Source organism: Diadema setosum, chromosome 6 (assembly GCF_964275005.1).
Source record: "Diadema setosum chromosome 6, eeDiaSeto1, whole genome shotgun sequence".
Taxonomy (NCBI): domain Eukaryota; kingdom Metazoa; phylum Echinodermata; class Echinoidea; order Diadematoida; family Diadematidae; genus Diadema; species Diadema setosum.
The window spans coordinates 2,617,087-2,638,763 of record NC_092690.1 but is presented as its reverse complement, the minus strand read 5'-3'; the positions used below and the strand labels follow the sequence as shown (position 1 = coordinate 2,638,763).

The window sequence follows — 21,677 nt, the reverse complement described above, 5'->3', positions numbered from 1 at the left end:
GACGTGCGAAAGGTAAAGTTCCCCAAAACTCTGAATTTCTTGACATATTTTCATTTGTGTCAGGGCCCCCAGCCCAGTCTGTGCAGATATGTAGTTCTTAATCGTATCCCGTGATAATTATGTGGTTCGAAGCACATGGGTTCGCAAGGCTAATAACCGAATCTTTCACATTCTAGCTGAGGTCAAAGGTTCCTGTAGAGTTTAGAACAGTTATGCTGTGCATCCGTGTTCAGGCTGAGTTGAACAATGTGAGTGTCACATGTATGCATGTAACGACTGGTGTGTTTATAGTAATTAGGATGTTACACAATGCAAGGGCATGCAGTAATGCACTAGTCAGGTTGTGCGACTGCTTTATGCATGAACGACTGTGTAGCAATGTATCAGTTAGATGATACTTCAAGTGTACGTTATTCTGAGGGTAGGTTAAACAGGTTACTAAGTAATAATGCACATGGATATTGTGGTGACTACTTGTATGTGGGGATACTTATGTGCTAAGATTTGAATGCTGAATGTCATTGTTTCTTTTTCCGGTACATATACACAAGATCATAATACAACATTCCAAGCTTTACCAAAATATTTCTCTTCCTTGTCCTTCCTTTTAATTGATTATCTGAATATAAGAACGACCCAAGTCCATGGAAGACCATTTCGAGTAAACTTAAAAAAAAAAAAAAAAAAAAAAAATCTGTTTTATTTGTCCAACGATATTTTATTTAACTGTGATGGGAAGGCAACATTGTATGTACAAATTAGAACATATATTATTATGACAATTAACATTTACATTAATTGTGGAGAACTTGTAACTTATTATTAACTTTTATTACTATCAGCTTATGGAGACTTGCGTCATTCGTTGAATCATAATTATGGACTTGGGTCGAAAGTTATAAGTTTAGGTAGTCAGTGTTGTATTGCTGAGCAGTATATCATTTTATCGTCACATGACTGCGATTGTGTTCATGTTTGACGAAGACATCCCTAAACGGGCTTGTACAACAATAAGCTTTACAAAATTTTGAAAAGTTCGAAGATGTAATCCAGCAGGCCTATATCATCTCACACATCTTTGCGCAGGTAAAAGTGGGGTTTGCCGTGTTCGTGCTAGCGACTGCTTTCATCCTTCTCACAAGCCGGCTTACTATTACTATAAATACTCCAACCCCATTAGAACCAGGTCTATTCGTTGGAAGGCGTGGACACACTAAGACCCTGCGGCTCAAATCCGGGCAAGCCCCGTCTTTGGATACTTCGGATTTAGACTCAGTGGGTAGCAGCGATATTGGGTTTGGTTCCTACAGAAGTGACAAAGAAACATATTTTCCGAGTGGCAGTGAAGTTGCTGCGAGTCTTCGAGGAGGGGGAATTAGTCGTTTTGAGCAGCTAGCACGACAAGACATTACTACATGGCGCCACCATGGTTATCCGGCTCTTACCGACGACTCGGCTCCTGAGGATTTGTTTTCATTTTATCCGAGTTCTCGCGACGAATTTCAGGCATCCGAATGGATCGACGCAACTTCTGTAGAGAGATGGATTCAAACAGGCGACGACTCGGAATACTCGGATCAGGCAGAATCCGAATCTTCCGCAGTCCTCTTTCCCTCGTCGTTTTGGGAAAATGTAACGAACATTGGCGCCATCAGCGACGAGTCCGGAGTAAAAGTATCGCGCAGTGATGATAATGGCCCCGATACTCCTACGCACATAAACGAAACCAACAGCTACCAGATCAAAAGAGTTTTCCGAACGGAATTGAATCTGAAGATGATGGGCTCGGAAACAAAGCGCAGATCTCAGCTACTCATCCACTCAACCGCAAATGTTTAAAAAACCTAATACAGCTGGAGACCCAGGCAGCAATATGGCACCAGACGTCGTGATGAATAATTCTTCCACAAAGTTCGTCAGTGTGACATATTTTTCTGAAAGGGAATTTGCAAAGCTTAAACGAAGGGAAATACTTAAGAGGAATATTTCGAGGAAATTGTTTAACGTCGCACCGGAGGTAGGTGATATTTTTTATATATTGCTCGAACATGAAATATACATTTATTGATATTAATATCTCTATCATTTACATTTTAGATGCATTCATTCAGTAAGCCTGATCATTGCGGAAGGAAAGCGATTATCTCAATAACAGCCGTCTAAAGTCTTCCAACTCCCAAGGGCGGATCCAGGAATTCCGTAAAGGGGAGGCGCTTTTCGTGCGCCCCTTCCCCATTTTTTTTTTATTTCTTTTGTTTTGACAAAAAACAGGGGGCGCACCGACCCCCCTCCCCCTGAATCCGCCACTAATAAATTGATCCAGTCTGCAAATTCTTCTCTTCTCCAAAATAACTAACGTTGCTATATAAAACCATTATCGTAATTTAGGTGGATATCCTCGCTCTTGATTTTAATGCTTTTCCTAATAATGACAATTCGATCATTATTCTGCCGCGGCAGGTTTTCCTCAGCACACCATTGGAGTTTAGTAAACACACGAAGAGTCCCTGTTGGTTTGTCAACGTCACGACGGGGGCAGCACCAGAGCTCCGCTGCCTCCCTTATTTCTACCTCATGGGTATGCCTAAGTGCGGCACGACAGACCTATTTGCAAAGATCACACGACATCCATCGGTAGTGCGGACCTTAAAGGAGCCACACTGGTGGACAAGAAGGAGAGTGGGACGATCCCGTCGAGGAGGCAAGTTTTCAGCGTCAGGGATGGTACAGATTCAGTTGAGATGGGACTTCAGGTTTCCAACGATTTTTTTTATGATGATTTTGTGAGATAATGATAAACCTCTCATGAAATAATGAGAGAGTGTACAGTTCTAAGAAGAATTCACATTTTATTAAAAGAAAATTTGGTTTTGAAATGGCCGAGAAAACCAAAACAGAGCGGTCCTGATAAAAGGTGGGACCCACCTTTTTAGGAGTGTTTTTGTTTCTTTACATCTCTGCCATTTCAAAACCGATTTTCATCAAATAAACTATGAATTCCTCTTAGGGTTTTGTGCTCTGTAACATTTCATGAAATATTTTCTAGAATATCTCGCACAAAGTTAAAAGCTGTATTCTCACCTCAACCAACACAATGACATCCATTTAAATTAAACTTTATACTCATTTGTTTTTGTAAGGATGAAAGCAAAAAATACTGGTGTATTTTAAAAAGTTGACTTCTTAAACATCGCTTAACTCGAACACAAATAAAGTGATATGAAAGTATTTAAACTTCTCATTATATCAGAATACCATAATATTATTCAGTGTAAAAGACACGTACACAAAATCTTACAGATTACAGAAGTTGGCAATGATCATTTCTTAACTTTCCCAAATATTTAATTGTGCTCATATATGTGTTTTGTATGTATACACATACAGTGTACATATATGTACACTGTATGTGTATACATACAAAACACATATATGAGCACAATTAAATATTTGAATTGAATATTTAAATTGAATATTCTTAACCGATCCAGTCATTGACAATTGCTTGAATAAACAAGTTTTGCTCTTTACGTACATACTTAAACGGGCGAAACAACTCCAGACAGAATATATTATAATATATTCTGTCTGGAGTTGTTTCGCCCGTTTAAGTATGTACGTAAAGAGCAAAACTTGTTTATTCAAGCAATTGTCAATGACTGGATCGGTTAAGAATATTCACACTATACCACAAGTCAATGTTTAAAAAAAAAAAAAAGTCGCATCTGTAAAAAGGTTGGGGTATTTTTGGCTAATCGCTAGGTTTGGCTGCCAGTTTTTTCTCAGAGACTTAACCTATTTCTCTATTTTAAATTCGAAGTCTTGAGGCTTGACGCGAAGCCTTTTTATGGTACACACATTTGTATTGTATTCTCAATAGACCTGCGCACACGACTTTTCTGTCTGGAGTTGTTTTTACCAAATATGAGTACATGTAGGCCCTACAACCATTATGAAGGTTATCTTTGTCATTCGAATCATCACTCACTGTTGTTAAAAGCTTCATTTACAATGCAGTAGTGATTCCGATGGCAATGATAATGATGCATATAGTCCTATGATTTTATGAGCACATATACCCTCATTGCTTTAATAACGTCTTGTCTAACATTAGGGAGCTTTAGATTTTAGACGCGCGGACGTTCAAAGGGAAAAAACATGGTCTGAGCTTGCGCAGTATACACGTCAAGCTACTGCGCACTCTCAGACCATGTTTTGTTTTGTTTTTTCCTTTTGAACGTCCGCGCGTCTAAAATCTAAAGATCCCTATTATTGAATGTCAATACGCATGTTAAATGGATGGTACAGATTCGGTTAGGTGGGGCTTCGGGTTTCCAACGTTTTTCGACGATGATTTTTTTTTTTTTTTTTTTTGATAATTAGAAACGTCTCATGAACTATTGAAGAACATAATTCCAAGAGAAATTCAACGTTTATTTGATGAAAATGATTTTTGACTGACTGAGATACCCACCATAAAAGCGGGACCAATCTTTAATTAGGATGGCTTTGTTTAACTTCGTTTTTTTTTTTTTATGTCCATGATTACCGTCAACTTACAAGCAGTATAGCATTTTCCTTTCAAAAGTTATTAGAGTTGAAAGTGAAGAGTGTGCAAAGTTTTCAAGAAATGCAAAAAAAGGGCCTCTGAGACATGCCTAATTACTCTACTCTACCAAGAGAGGGTTCTAGAAAAACTGCTGAAAACCCACTTTCCCATTTATTTTATGATCCCAAACTCAAAAATAATGTAGAAGAAAAATTATCTTTCAAAAAAAAAAAAAAAAAAATATATATATATATATATATATATATATATATATATATATTTGTATACATATATCATGGAAAACTAAAAATTGATTTGGTTAACCCGTTTCATATTTTTTTGGTCATCACGTAAAATCTTGCAGTGCGACTTTTTGTTGGTTTTGTGATGCTCGGTCACATATATGTTTCAGCCGGCCTTCACTAGTTGTGGGCAGCCAGGTTTGCAGGGAACTATTCAATCGGACCAACCTTCTTTACCTCACACTGTCTGATCTTTTACTCTTAAAGGACAAGTTCACCTTCATAGACATGACATTGTAGGATGAGTGAAGCAGCAATCCCGTAGAACACATTAGTGAGAGTTTGAGGACAATCCGTTCAAAGGTTATGAATTTTTGAACTTTCTGCTCGGTCACGGCTGGATGAGAAGACTACTAGCTTGTGATGTCACATGTGTACAACGATATTATGAAAGAATAAAGAAAATTCAACACAATTTCACTTTTCTCGCATAATAAAAGAACACTCGACTTCTCTCTTTAAGAAGGCAGGGGGAATGATGTTACCCTTAACATACGTAAGTAACAAGTCGAAGAAATTTGCACTTTATTCAAAAAGTCAAGTTTTGTGAAATTCTCTTCTTACTTTCCTTATATCGTTGAACGCATGTGACATCATACACTGTAGTAGTCTTCTCACCCAGTAGGGACTGCGCAGAAACTTTAAAAATACTTAACTTTGGAACAGATTGTCGGATTTTCCCCAAACTCTCACTGATGTGTTCCACTAATATTGCTGCATTCACTCAATCCACATGTGATGAAGGTGAACTTGTCCTTTAAATGCTATGCTGCGTTTATGGCATGTTCGACTCAGTCGACGAGCTCACAGGGTGTCGACGAGGCTGCGTCAATACCGCATATTTTCCTCAAACGCACAAACCCAACAAAACCAAACCACCAATTCTACCATCGATACGGTGAAAGCTTTACTCACTATTCCGTTCTCCAACAGAAATTCTCACTATGTAGCTTGCATTATGTGGTGATTGAATTCAAGCGGTGTTTCCTTTTTGGTTCTTCGTTTAAACTCTTAAGTTCCTGTCATTGTTATGTGTGCAGAGTCACGCATGTACAGTTAAAGGAGACCTCCGGATAATTTTCAGATTTTTACATTTGAACAATTATAAATTAGTTATACAGAGGACAGAGTTTCAGAATTTGTGATGATTGGGATGAAAAATAAGAATATTTTCAAAATTTAGAACAAATTGCAATGAACAAGGATGATGACATGGCAGAGTCACCATAAGACTGCATAAGTTGGGGCTCAAGGAAGCAGAACAAAAGAAGAAGGCATGCATAGATTATACACAGGTGAACTCGCAAGCAAGCGGTATTGTAATGGAATTACACTGCTACATTTCTGAAATATGTGAACCTCCTATGCCATCATCCTTGTTCAGTGTAATTTGTTTAAGGTTTTTCAAAGTATTGTTTCTCTGCTCAAGAACCACAATAAATTCCACAAATCTATACATAGAGTTGTCGATTTATGTACTACATGATGTGAAATTATGAAAATCGTCTGGAATGTCCCTTTAATTTGAAAGAGAAATAGCCATAACTTTGTCATGAAATTTACATCATAGCAAAGCATCCGATTTTCTCTGCAACTTTGCTTATTGCATATCAAGCATTTACATTTCTTTTAAAAAGTTACATGTCTGTGAAAGACAGAATGTTTTCTGAAGGCATGAATGCGTTGCAGTTTCAGAATAGTGTGGAACATGGGGGTTTACACTGCAGTGTAAGAAGAGGTAGATAAGATTTTTTTTTTTTTGCGCTTTGCATGTAAATGTTTTAATGATTATAATGTGACAATAAAATATTATAACCAAATCTTTTCATAACGTTGCCTGTCTCGCAGGGAAACTTGGAAGGGTTCCTTATGACACGTATCTCAAGAAATATTTCGATCGTCTTGCGCAGCGCATCTCTACAACGGATAAACTTGGAAGTCTTATTGCTGGTGAGTAAACTCTATAATTCTGGAGGTTGAATGGAGTCAAAAGGGGCCTGAGCTTTCGATCCTAGCAGAATCTTCGTCAGAGCATGGACCTACAAGTAGGTCAATGGTCAGAGGCAAAATGACAAACAAGCAGGGAAAGCAATCACATTATGTAAGGACTTCACACAACAAGAACAGACAGGGACAGTCTGGGTACACAGAACAAAGAAAACAAAGGAGAGGGTGGGAGGTCACGGGTAAGGAGCCCGACAGGTAATGAGAGGGGGATTAGAGCAGGAGGGTGGACACACAAAAGGCAGAGGAGAGCGGACAGACAAAATGCAGAGGAGGGTCAGTGCTGATCATGAGGATCAGGGGGGCAACCAATGAAGGAAAAGGATGAATAGGGAGGCAACATCAAAGAAGATGGTGTTGATTTGATATTGCTGGTGTTAATGTCAATGGTATAACACCCGCCCAGCTTCAATAGGAGACCACACCAACTGGTGTTACTGTGGTGTAAATGTGTTTTTATCGGAAAATTCTTGATCATCTTGTTGAAGTTCAAAATCAGCGAGAAAAACGGTAACTAAGAAACTATTCAAAAAAACAATTCTATATTTTGAAGTGACACCCGGAGGTGTTGATCTCACACCACAAATGAGGACCGAATAATACCAGCTCGGTGTTTCATACTTAACACCGGACTTTTTGCAGTGTAAGGACCTCAGTATAAAGAGAGACTTGACGACCACTTGAAAGGCATAGCAGCTGACCCCACGAGCTGACAGGGCGAGATATTTTTTTTTTTTTTTTTGATTGATTGAAGCCAGTTTAGGCCATTTTTTCGGCAAAATAAAACACAAAATTTATGATAGTAGCGTTTACAATGAGAGCCAGCCAGGCAGCCTGGAAAGCATCTTGTGCTTGTGTTAGGTTGCCTACACATGAAAATACTATATACTTTACACTAGCAACATTATTTTACAACTGATTCTGTGTAAAATCAAGTAAATAAATAAAACATCATCACATTAAAACGTGCATATTATATACACACTCTCTCACACACACACATGCAGTATACATGCTACTACACTATATCAGTCATGGCTAACTGTTCAAAAGAAAGAACGCTTCAGTAAGAACTTAAATCTAAAAAGAGTTGTGGTGCAGTTCAAAGCAGTACTTATTGAATTCCATTAACTTACACCGGTGAACCTAATAAAGTTGGATCGTACAGTGAAACGAGTTAGTAGAGGCTACTATGTTATCCCGTGAGATTTTTGTGCTAAAATTGATTTTTTTTTTTTTTTTTTTTGAGGGGGGGCAAACTTTGTCAATTTGAGGGTGCTGAATCCAAAAAATTTTGGTTCCATTTTTTCCAACCACGTCTTCAGCCGCCATTTGAATTTCAAATTGGCCGCCATAGCAAACTGTATTTTGATCCATATTTCATAAAGTGAGCATTGTAGAAGCTTCAAATTTTGTGCAAAATGCATGGGTGTGATGTCAGACACTCTGATATATTTTTTTTTCTAATATTGTGGATTGTTTTGATACAATTTGTAGGCTGCCATCTTGAATTTCAAAATGGCCGCCATAGCAAGCTATATCTTGACCCATATCTCATAAAGTGAGAATTGCAGAAACTTCAATTTTCGTGCAATATAATATATCGTTGTGATGTCAGACACTCTGATATATCTTTTTCTGATATTGTGGATTGTTTGTACAGTTTGTAGGCTGCCATCTTGAAATTCAAAATGGCCGCCATAGCGTTTTTACCCATACCTTAGATTGCAATTATTGTAGAAGCATCAAATTTTCAAGGATGCACATGCTAGTGGTGTCCAGCGTTCCAGTACAGCTGTTTCCTGGTTGTGGATCATTAGATAGGCCATGTTGACATTCAAGATGGCCGCCATAGACAACAGATACATGTAATACAGTAATGTGGTGAGCGCCTTAGATGAATTTGCAAAAATTGTCCTAGTCAGATCGAAATCATTTCCAGGTCACGCAGAATGACAGCCATCTCTCAAATCAATATGGCTGCCATAAATTCAAAATGTAAGGACGAGGTTCCAATGACGTCATCAATCCATGCTGAGGGGCAAAAACTGCGTAGGGGGGAGGGGCATACCCACTGTCCCATACATGTGGGCAAGCGTGTTAGCGTTACATCCCACAGCCAGGCGGGTATATGCGGTTCGCGAACTGCGCGCTAAAGCGGTTTGTGTTTGCCTCTCAGGCTACGCATTATTTTGCGTCGTGGAACCTCGTTATTTATTATATTTTAATAATCCCAGTCAATAAATATTTGTACAAAAGCAAGCATTGATACAATTGAAGGTGATCTTCATAAACTTGATGCTGCCTTGAGAGAATGAAGACAAACAAGGAAAAGTCTCGCAATACCAAGAAATGCCATGGTCACCCTACCAGGCATCCCATTCACAAGCTTGTTTGTTGGTCACAAACTGAAATAAGGTTTGCCAGATATATTTCTGGAATAACACAGAATGAATAGGGAATGAGTAGGCTTTTTCCTGATGCCCTTGAGTGAATCATCTTCAATCATTAAGATTTCCTAGATGCTTAATGCTGATGTACAGACAATGATTCTGAAACTACAAAAGAGCAATAATAGCTCAGTTCTGTGACGCTTCGCATGCATTAGAATTCCTCCACAATTTAGAAGACCATCACACGAGGGTAATCTCAAAAATTGTCACTGCCTTGAAGCTGATGAAGGTGGTGTTTGGCAATCAGGTATCGGGAACATTCAAGGGGGATATTCCAGAAAGGGATGAAAAGGACAGTTTTCATGTTCTTTACTAAGAATTTGTGTCTGAGAGAATCAAAATACATTAATCTCTGGGATAGAATGAGAAAGGCCAGACACTGAGCTCGTGCAATTGGGTGCACGTCACGAGACCGACACCCACGAGTCATACAGCCAACGAGTCATAGAGCTCACGAGTCATACGGCCCATGAGTTCGACACTAAGCGAACAAGGCCCACGAGACCGACACATTAAGTATCTGTTGAACTCGTGGGCTGTTTTTAACCTAGTGTCGAACTCATGGGCTTTATTTGCCTAGTGTCGAACTCATGGGCTGTATGACTCGTGAGCTGTATGGCTCATGGACCTGTTTTCAATGTCGAACTCGTTGACTGTATGTCGGTCTTGTGGGATGACCATGTGCAGTTAAGATACACCATGTAAGATTGGATCCAAAGTCATTCAGCTTTAGAGGATCACCAACTTCTCATAACATTTCTACTGGTTCTACAGTCTGATAAACCTGTCATTATCCAGTCATTGCTGAACGATACAATTATCGGAAGGTATATTTCTAAGTAATTCCACAATCACTCTTCATCTCATAATTTCATGGCCTTCTTCTTATTCTCACCAACAAAGGTTTATTTTTCATACGAATGCCTCAGAAACCCTCAAAACTGAGCCAAATAACCAGCCTGAAAGTTGAAATACTGAGCAGTCAATTCCATCTGACACAGAGACCACATCACGGATAGAAAAGAAACAAAGGGTTCATCAAAGATGCCGTGGGAGCTGTTACTCGTTACTCACAACGAGGAAGCAGACAGCCTTATCATCCCATTGCATTATATGCTACTTCAAGAGCAAAAGGAAAATCAGAGATAGTGATGATTACTACATAGACACTACATTTCAATTCTCCTGATGGATCTTGTAAGTTTGCTTTGCTCACTGCATTGCATGGTGTCTGCTCCATCACTGGAAAAGGAAATGATAAAAGTACAATTGACATTATTGAGAGATTATGTTCTGCAGTTCGTTGCAAAAAAAAAAAACAACAACAACAAACAAACCAATAACAACTAAAGGTGTGCCTCTACTACAGAGAAATCATGATATACATTGTTGTTATTTCGAGAGGGTATGCATAAACCGTTCAATCAAATGCTTTGAGCTTCCTACACCAACGGCAGCCACATAATTCAGTATCATGCTCATAAATATAGCAAGAAATGCAAAAGTTATTGTTTCTGGAAGAATTTTAGAACCAATTCTCCCCTGTGTACAGCCTTAACCCTAACTAGGCCGGGGGGGGGGGGGGGCCCTCGACGTTTCGCGCGATGTATCGCTATCGCGAGAAGCTATCGCCGCGACGTTTCATGACTTTTTTCTTTCAAGTCTCCCGCATCTTTTGACACCAAATTTGCGATGCCCGGGTGTGCGGTTCCGAAGTTGCGCATAAATATGCACGTGCATATCAGACCAAAAATTGCTCAAAAACGTGAATTTGTGTACAATTTCAATGCAAACTGTGTTTCCAGGCAAATTTCCTAAAAGCATGATTATTTTGGGGTTTTATTGATTAAAATCAATTAATAATGCATTTTCTTGTTCGGAACAATGTCACGGACAAATTTCATCGAAAAAACAATGAAAAACATAAAGTCGAAAAAACAAAGAAATACATAAGAAATTCAAAAAACAATAAAATACTTAGGAAATTTTTTCTAATTGCGCAGTTTTTTTCTCCTACATTTGCTAAGGACACTAAAAAGAATATTTACACAAAAAATGTGCCTGTTTTGAGCTTTATTTAGTGATTTATACCAAATTGTCTGATTTCATGCATCATTATGCATAAATTAGCATAATTTAGTGTAAATGATAATTTTTGACAAAATTAAGTTCATAGTACTTTAGATTACATCATAGGCAATGCGTGTGCCAATTTCCGTCGCGATCGCGCGGTCGACGGCCGAGATCCGGAGGGGGGGCCTGGGAGGCCCCCCCCCCCCCCCGGCTCTTTCATCTACCTGAATAGCCCGGCCTAGTTCGGGTTAAAGACTGTATTGTTGTGACTTTAAAAACACATGCAAGGAATGAGCCTGAAAGACATTATCTAAGTGACTATCCCATGAATTTTTAGAGTATAGGACTAATATTGTAAACTCTACAGCCAAATTGTCCAAAAGGGGCATTTAGTCACTGAGACACAGTTATTAAATTGTTCTTTTGAAAGTCATTTGTTTTGACATCAGAATCACATGATTTCCCATTCACAAATTTTACCAAAACGCTATGCTATTGAAGGAATGTTTCCCATCGCAGGCATTTTGCATTTCAACATGGCAGTGTACCTACAGGACAGGAAGCACTCCCGCCTACGCAATTTGACTTACATAATATGAGTGTTCCAGCATGCTTAGGTTTGCAGGTTAAAGATCTTAGGCACCAAATATGGTCGAACTCCATCTTGAATTACAAGAGTGGCGGCCAATACGAATAATCCATCATTACAGAATGTATAGGCCCTATGTATGTGTGTGTGTGTGTGTGTGTGTGTGTGTTTTAAGAATGTACACTGTACGCCATCATAAAATTGATATGTGAAAAAGCTGCTTGAAACCAGAAATATTAGCAGCCATTTTGAATGTTAAGATAGCAGCCTCGAAAGTGATCTACAATTTCAGGAAGGGGAAAAGTGCATCTGAACGATCAACATCATGAGCCCGGTTTATGCCCGAAATGTGAATGTTCTGTAGGCCTATTGCTTGCAACATGAGATATGGGTCAAAATATACATTCTGGTATGGCGGCCATTTTGAATTTCAAGATGCCCACCTTTGATATAAAAATGAACCATCGTTTGAGAAAAAGATGTTTCAGAATGTCTGATAGCATACGCATGTTCTTTGCCCCAAATTAGAACCACACACAATGCATGCAATATGATACATATTTAAACATAAAGATGAGGATATTCAATCTGACAAGTTCATGGAATGGCAAAATCTATAATTTAATATGGATGAGGGAGTGAGTGCTCCATCTCCTGCATCAATAAGCCAGTTCACAGTTAGCACTAGTCTGCAATGACCTCTCCAACCACAGACTTTGCAAAACATGGAATAGTCTTCAAGAAGAGCAATTGAAAACAGCCATGCAGGAAGTGGTAATTTACATGTCACCTGCAAATACCAATCTGCACCTGGTTCATTTATAACACATGTTATCATAAAGCTCTATCTAGGTTTTGATTACCTCAGTTGCAAATCCACTTCAAGAGAAGGTCTGCAATGACCTTTATCTGTACGTGCTCAGATTGGATCTGTGAACTGGCATATATGCCTTTTTTTAAGGAGGAGGGGGAGTGATGACGGGTGCACGTCTCGAGACCGACACCCACGAGTCTTACAGCCCAGGAGTCATACAGCTCACAAGTCATACAGCCCATGAGTCATAGAGCTCAGAAGTCATACAGCCCATTAGTTCGACACCTACAATAGTAAAGCTAAGAATGCCCACGAGACCGACACATGAAGTCCCGTGTTGTATCTATCGAACTCGTGGGCTTTATTTGCCTAGTGTCGAACTCACTGGCTGTATGACTCGTGAGCTGTGTGACTCATGGGCCTGTTTTCAATGTCGAACTCGTGGGCTGTATGACTCGTGGGTGTCGGTCTAGTGGGATGACCCCGTGATGACCACAGTCGGTCGTAGGCAAGTGAGCCCATCAAACCGGAGTGTAGCTTTAACCTGCAGACTGGAGACGATCAGTTACGGGCTAATATTAGTATATCTTATGAAATTTGTCTAGAAGTAAAAATTGTGAGCTACATATCATGGCGGGCTTTTGTTGCTGTGGTTGTTGGTGGTGCTGGAGCTGGTGTTGGTGGTTTTGTTGGTTGTTTTGTGATGCGTGTTGCTTGAAGCATTCAATTGCCTTTCGCATTCAAAATCCCCCCCCCCCCCCTCCCCACCCCCAGAGTCCTACCATTGCACTGCTTCGGGAACGTAACTATGCTGTGAATCGAGTCTTTTTAATGCATGTTTAATATTTGATAGTAATGACATTTTCCCTATATCATCCATGCTGATAGGTCATATGAGTATGCATATTTGAAATGTGTTATTGATTGATGAGATTACCACTTTTATTATCTTCATTATCTTATTTGTGAGGATAAATTATCTCGAGCCATTAATAACATTATTGCAGGTATCTGTGACTACTTTTTGTCCTATCTTCTATTAAAGGGGACTCGTCAGCATCCACAATGTGGTACCAATTGAGTCTCTTCAACATTAGCTCTGAAAACCAGTTCCCTGCACTACCGGAAGTGTTTCGTGAGATCCATCCAGGGATCAAATTAATCGCCATGCTTCGAGAGCCGGCAGAACGGTAAGTTTGGCGATACAGTTAAATCTGTTTACAGCGGCCACCTATGAGGGAAACGCGAAAAGAATGGCCGTTGTAGATAATTGGTCGCTCTACACAGGTCTTTACCGTGTTGGGCTTTTTTTTTTCCACAGGGAGATTATTTAGTGGCCGAATACGGCAGGTGGCCGTTGTAGACAGGTGGACCTTAAGGCGGGTAGGACTATAGAATGAAATCAAATACCGATAAGTAAATTGGTGTTTGCCGTGGTTATGATGTGTCTTTGTTCTCTGAAGTAGGTCCTAACAGGGCCTACTGTTGACAGAAATTGACTGTGGCTGAAAAAGAAAAGTATCTGCTTCCTTTACATTCAATTTGATTTTTTCAAAACTGCCACTTAAAAAGAAAACAAATGTGAATGTTTATAAGCTATTCGATTAATTGGACGCAAATGTCGAGATTTGTTTAGTTTTTTATTTTGTTTGTTTGCTTCCTTCTTGAGACTTACTGTTTAACAAAAGAATTACACTGCACTTAATGAAATATGTCCACCCATGTCATTATCGTATATTAAAGGGATGGTTTAGTATTGGTTAAAGTAAGAATTCAGCTTTTAAATTTTTGTGAGATACCACCGCATGACATGTTAAAAAGCATACAATTCTCAGAGGAATCAAAAGTTTGTTTGATAAAAATCGTTTTTTAAATGGCCGAGATATCCAAAACAAAGTAAAATAAAGCGATCGTAATAAAAGGTAGGTCCCATCATTCAAGAATCGCTTTGTTTTAGATATTTCAGCCATTTCAAAAACAATTTTCCAATTTTCATAAAATAGACTTTGAATACCTCTTTTAATCATATTTATGTTCTTTCTCATTATCTTTAAAAAAAAATCGTCATCAAAAAACGTTTCAAACCTAACGCCCCACCCCAGCTGAAACTAATACGTCCATCCCTGTAAGAGAGAATATTTTTGCTTGCTTACCTCCAGGGTCTATTCCGACTACACGTATTTCAGGAAAACGTCCGTTTCCCCTACTCAGTTTCATCTAGTTGTCATAGAGTCAATACGAAAATTTCAGACGTGCACTCGCGAGATGTCGGCAAGAATGTGTATTCCGTCTCCTGGTGCGGTAAGATGGCTTTTTGCTCTCTTTTTTTAAACAGGTCAAAGCCTGTCTGTGACTTAACACACAATAATGTCGCAATTAGTTTATTCAATTTTGATCAAATAGATGTGACCCGAATTGGGAGCGGTTTTATTATATATATATATATATATATATATATATATATGAAGAGTTTATTTGCAAAAACCGATAAGTCCATATTTGCCAAATGGAGATATGTAGTGACCAATATATCATTTAAAAGGTATTATTTTGTACTTTATGACAGAGGTCTTAATTCAAAATCTTCAAAAATGGACTTATCGGTTTTTGCAAACAAACTCTTCATATATATATATATATATATATATATATATATACATACATATGTATATATATATATATATATATATATACATACATAATATGTATATATATATATATTGATATATATATATATATATATATATATATATAAAACAAAGTGCATGGATACATTTTCGTGTTTTGTTAAATTCGCGATCCAACTGTGATTCGCGAAGTTCGAGAAAATTTAACCCTCGCGAAAACAACACCTTACACAATATGTTATATATTGATACACACACACACACACACATATATATATGTATATACATACATATGTGTATATATATATATATATATATATATATATATATATATGAAGGGTTTGTTTGCAAAAACCGATAAGTCCATTTTTGAAGATTTTGAAGTATGATCTCTGTCATAAAGTACAAAATAATACCTTTTAAATGATATATTGGTCGCTACATAAAAAGGTGTATTTTTGAAGTTATGGTCAAAAGAAGCAAAACTTTTCTTATTATTTTCTTTATTTTTCTTGACCTTTAATCGCAAATATCTCCATTTGGCAAATATGGACTTATCGGTTTTTGCAAACAAACTCTTCATATATATATATATATATATATATGTATATATACATATATATATATATATATATATATATATATATATGTATATATACATATATATATATATATATATATATATATATATATATATACATATATATATATATATTGATATCAATTCCAATTATAAGATTATCATAAAAGTTTCACCTGCGGATCGTTTGAATAAATCAACCGATCAACCTGTATGAATTTATCTTATTAAATTTATTTCTTGGTTAAGAGCCATACCTGCTATATAACTAATGATATTTAATGATCTTTATGTCAGGATCGACTAATTGCGGACTTGAAGTTTAAATAAATCGCAAAGTTGCGATTTATGGGACTTACACTTGATTCTATATCGCAACTGTTTATAAGACGGGGCCCTATTGGTCCCTGAACCCCATAGTTTTTAAAACAAAGTATTAGCATGATTTCTTCACCAAAGATTTACATAATACTCATTTTCAAAAACAAATATTTGTAGATTTCGTGTATTTTTTTTTAGCATGATTGATAATTTTTCAATGAAATAAACGAAGAAAATTCATTTCTAACTGCGTGTGTATACAGAGAGTCACATTGGGGCTGTACGCTGTGCTTCTCTCTGATTGGCTGGAAGTGTTTCCACGTGACCAGATCCTCGTTCTGCGTTTGCGTGACTGGAGCGCAAATTGCACTGGTCTGCTCCCAACAATATTTCAGTTCTTGGAAATAGGTATGTGCTGAAGAAGAGCCAACTTAAAATATTACACAAGATCTTTTTGTCACAATCATGATATCTGCCTATATTTACGAAGAATTCCCATATCGAATTTGTATAACAAAGCCCTCCGCCCCACCCCCCCCCAAAAAAAAAATATGATGATAATAATAATGTACATTGTCTCAATCATATTTTGAAGCGTCTTGACATTTAAGGGCTCGTTCTTTTGAATCAATGTGAATGATAAGATAGATGAAATAAGAAATAAATACAGATATATTTTTAGCCATCACTCAATATATGTATCAACTAAACAGTATAAATTATAGGGCCTACACTTCTTTGAAAGAGGTTTGAATAGGCGTTGAATATCTAAGGTAAATCGACTTCTTTGTTGACACCGAGTTAAAATTTGACATTTATAGTGACACAGTATCTAAAAACATTATCTATGCAAGTTTGATCGAAAAAAAGCAATATCGTGTGGGACAATGTATTACGCTCTGTAAAATCTAAACTGCACCGATGACTCAATTCCTCAAGAACACTGGCGATGAAAACAGGGTGGTCGCTAATGGGGTCATAGCTAAATTAAAAAAAAAAAAAGTGAAATTCCGTAAGCTGTCCAAATATTGTTCGAACCACGTTTTTTTCATTGTCTATTAACAGCATGAAAGCAAGATATTAATTGCAAGCACAATGGTAATCGGTAATCATTACGCTGATACCCTCTATGCTCTTTTTTTTTCTGCATGACTTTTGATACTTTAACAGAAGAGTTACCAGAGGAGTTAATAATAAGCTTTTGCACGAAAGCCCCAGCAAACGTCAACCGGCGACGGAAAGAACCCATGCTCAAGAAAACGGCTCAGGTAAATCACGACAATTATGGTATAAAATATCTTGTGGCATGGTGAGGGCGCTGTGGTATAGTGGATAAGACTCCAGACTGATGATGCATTACAGGGCTGACACCTGTAAGTATAATGGAATATCACAAAATCGTACCAAAGATACTACAATAAATTAAAAAAAAAAATCATAATTAAAAATCATAAATGCAGTTTTGAAAAAAAAAACTGAATAGCTGCAGATATTGAGTATGAATTCCTCTAAAAACTGTATTTCGGTTGGAAGATGAAAGCTTTTCTCATGGAATTTGAAGGGACGATGTTTGATTGGATACATTAAACTACAGAAAATAGGTGATTTCTTGAGTGAAAATAACTCGTAGTCTGGCTTTGCGAACCCTTGGAAATTTGATGGATGAAAGGGTATTTATCTCATTTTTACAGGTTAGTGAAAATGAAACTCCTCATTCCTCTCAGCTATTTTACTTCTTTTTTTTTTTATTTTAACACACGTCTCTGAGGGGGAATATATACCCGTGTGAGCCCTATATCAATTTATGAATTGCGAAATCCATGTGCATAGCCTATTCTGCGCTGCAAGAGCTTACAATAAGCTTTACGATGATGGAAAGTTTTTTATGTTTTTAGTTTAAATATCAGTAACCTATATAGGGTCGAGGATTTCCTGCTTTCTGAAGACAAGAATAATTTTATTTCAGAGTTTGGGAACAGCGCTATCAATTACAAGTAATCGGTCTTTTGTCATGGTGTTCTATATGTTTACAGGTTGAGATTTGCAAAAGAATTTAAAGAGTGTCTCAAGAAAATTGTCTTTAGAACAGCGAAGGTAATTAGCGTGTTTGTTAGATTCGATTACAGTTGACTTCCGTTATAACGAAGTCCTTGGGAGCGGCAGTTTTCTTTCGTTAATCGAAAATTTGTTAACCGAACAAATAAAAAAAAAAAAAAAACATAGAGCGGATAATGTTAGGGTCTGAGTTTTAACTTCGTTGGTAACCGGAATTTCGTTATAACGGGTGTGTACTGACATGTACAAGGGCTTGATCACCAAGAGCCATGAGTACATACAATAAGCAAGATCTGAAGTGATAGTCTTTGGCGAATCTGAAACCAGTCAGGGCTCTCAAAAGAGATGTGATCCTTCATCAGCTGAATTTTTCAAGGAACAGAGAACAGAATGTTTGGGACTCGTTGCAGTCTCCCAAAAAGAACATGAGAGTCTAACTGTTATTAGTGATTAATGCCTGAACAATACTGCCCTACTTTGGCATAAGGAAGCAAGTGACATACTATCCGAATTTGAGTTATTGATGTTTTCATAATTCACATGATGAGCTCTTCTTCCAGGCCAAATTTCACGCAGAAACACTCATCCTACTAAGAGATATGTTAAATAAGACATCATGATGGTCCATTGACGTCAGTATTATGACAGACACATTTTGCTCTTTGAGTCGAGAAATGTCACTTTTGTCACTTGCTTCCTTTTGCCAAAGAAAGGGCAGAATAGTTATCGCAATTATATTATCAATGTATCATACTATGTCGACTGTAAGTCACTTTCTTTTACAATGACTTGTTTTTTACCCATGGTGTATAAGTTTTATTGTGCATATCTATATTGCTGTTGCTGTTTTATGTGAATTTTATTGTGCATGTCAAGTGGACCCCTTTGAAAATCAGCCGTGCTGGTAGGGCTATCCACCTTTTTGCTTGAAATAAATATTTCTGGAAATTATTTTCATGTTTCCCTCATCAGGACAATCTTCATACACGTCTGAGGTTTTCAAGTGGTATGATGATATTACACATGCACCTCCAGTGATAAGTGACTCCATGTTCAGATGTGTGTCAAAAGCGTTTAACCATTATGCCACACATAATATTAATTCCTATCCATAGCTATGTGTGTGAATTTTTCTGCACATGCTCATTTGCACAGAAAGGGCTAAAGATTTCTATTATAGCACCGAAAGATGGTCATTTATGACAGCTTATGCCTATTTCCAACTGATCTCCCATCAAAATGAAATTTAGTCAGTTGCCCAGTTGATAAAAAAAGATGGATGACACCACAAATATGTAACACAATGTCAGTGGCGTATTGGGGGGGGGGGCAAGGGGGGCACGTGCCCCGGGCGCCACTCTTTGGGGCGCAAAAAAACGAAAAAAAAAAACGAAGAAGAAGAAAAAAAAAGAACAGAAGAAGAAGAAGGAAAAAAAAACTCGCCCGGAAGGGGGGAGGGAGAATGGTGTGTGTGTGTGTGTGGGGGGGGGGGGGGCAGAAAACCAAATCAAACAAGATAAAAACAAAACAAAACATGAAGATGACGCGGACAAAACGACAATGTTTATTGTGTTCACACAAAAATTCCGTGTTCTGTGAGCTGAATACAAAAATTTTCGCTTGCTGCACTCGCTCGCCAAAATGTATATAAAAAAGAAGGTAAGAACAAAACGTGATAATGACAAAATGACAGTGTCTATTGTGTTCACACATGTCATTTTATATTTAGCAGGCAAAATGTTTCACGTAGCAGCGGCTGCAATTTCATTCGTTCTGAAGCGTTCGCCAATTGGATCGAAAGAAGGCGCCAACGGTTTCGAACATACGGGGGAGGGGCGCAAAAAAAAAATCAAAAAGATAAGAAAAAAACGTAATGATGACGCAGAAATATACAAATTTCGGCTCACTCGCTCGTACTAATTTAGTGTATTATTTCAAGTCCTCAGTTTGTTGGTATAAATCGTTATCTAAGCCGTTTTGTAAGCTGAAATACAAAAATTTTCGGCTCGCTCGCTGCGCTCTCTCGCCAAAATCTATCAAAATTCATTACATTTAAATCACCCTCAAAAGATCCCTTTTAAGTGCTTGAAAAAGCATCATGTGGACTTTGTTTAAAGTCCCTACCGGGATGGGGTTGGGGTTGAACACTTTTTCAGAAATTAGGGGCGCAATTTTCGTGCTTGCCCCGGGCGCCGTTTTCCCTAGATACGCCACTGCACAATGTCAACACATTGTATACAGGGGGACCCCTGAACGCTCGCGTCCGTGCCGAACACAAGTCTGTTGCCATCAATTGTAAATATTTTGACCAAAAACCAAAGCAAAATACAAATAACAACAAAAAATAAGACCCGAATGTGCGGCAAGTTGTCAAAAAACAAACAAACAAAATACTGTGATTTTAACACCAGAACGCTCTCAAAGCAAGACTATAATCAAACGTTTCCATGTGACCAAGCGCAACGATTTTATCCTGGTGGGCATTATGCATGTTATGCGTATTTGAATATTTTCCTTGTATATATCATTAGCATTGCTGTAATGATTATTATCACGTATTATTTTCATTATTCAAATAGCAGTTGTGATTTCTTTTCATTTCAGCAACTTACACTGAAGGCACTTCTGTAAGAATCAATATGATGCACTTACGTTCATGTCGGTATTATTTTGTGGTAGGTATATCATGCGTGCAGAAACCATCTGCGTACCTCATTCATTACCTATCCATAGGTTTGTGTGTAAAGTTTGTGCACGTTAATTTGACTTTGATTGGCACAGAAAATAATCATTACTTTTGTATGTTTGCCGGTTCTATGCCTATATTTGTATTAATGTGCATGATGATTGATCCTTTCATTATTGTAAAGATCAGATATCAATGTATCTTCTTCATCGCTCTACTTAATCAAATCCATTTATTTTTCTTATGGCCATCATTATAGATACTGCGTGAGTTCTACCGCCCCTACAACGAAGAATTGGCTACTCTACTTCAAGACAAGCGGTTCCTCTGGCTTGATTGACGGCGACATAATGAAGAGTTTGATCGAAAAACGGGTTAAGCGTCATTTTAAAAGTTGTTTTTTTTTCACATTAAGGATGTCCATTATCGGATAGTTCAACGTAAATCCTTTCCAATGATACCTTACTTGTTGCATAACAGGAAATACTCTTGAAGTAATCATGAAAAAAAAGTGATTCATATATTTTCATATCTTTTTTCTCTTATTTTCTAGTAGGTTCGGTCGCAAATACGCTGTATCTCAAAACAAGACTTGGAGTTAACTCGTTTTTGCGATCAAATTCT

The 21,677-nt window shown here is 37.7% G+C and overlaps 1 protein-coding gene across 1 annotated transcript; it reads left to right on the top strand.

The window, feature by feature from the left end:
• Positions 1-1,873: 1,873 nt before the first annotated feature.
• Positions 1,874-21,393, top strand: LOC140230141 (carbohydrate sulfotransferase 15-like). Its single transcript, XM_072310334.1, has 7 exons — positions 1,874-2,017; positions 2,461-2,701; positions 13,830-13,974; positions 14,944-15,085; positions 16,576-16,720; positions 17,483-17,580; positions 21,313-21,393. Exons 1-7 carry the CDS (start codon positions 1,874-1,876, stop codon positions 21,391-21,393), a joined length of 996 nt encoding a protein of 331 aa, XP_072166435.1.
• Positions 21,394-21,677: the final 284 nt, after the last annotated feature.

Excerpts from the sequence above, each read along its gene's own strand:
- LOC140230141 (XM_072310334.1), top strand. The coding sequence starts at position 1,874 with ATGGCACCAGACGTCGTGATGAATAATTCTTCCACAAAGTTCGTCAGT. Across the intron at positions 13,975-14,943 it reads CTTCGAGAGCCGGCAGAACG|GGTCTATTCCGACTACACGT; the intron begins GTAAGTTTGGCG and ends GCTTACCTCCAG. Across the intron at positions 16,721-17,482 it reads ATTTCAGTTCTTGGAAATAG|AAGAGTTACCAGAGGAGTTA; the intron begins GTATGTGCTGAA and ends ATACTTTAACAG.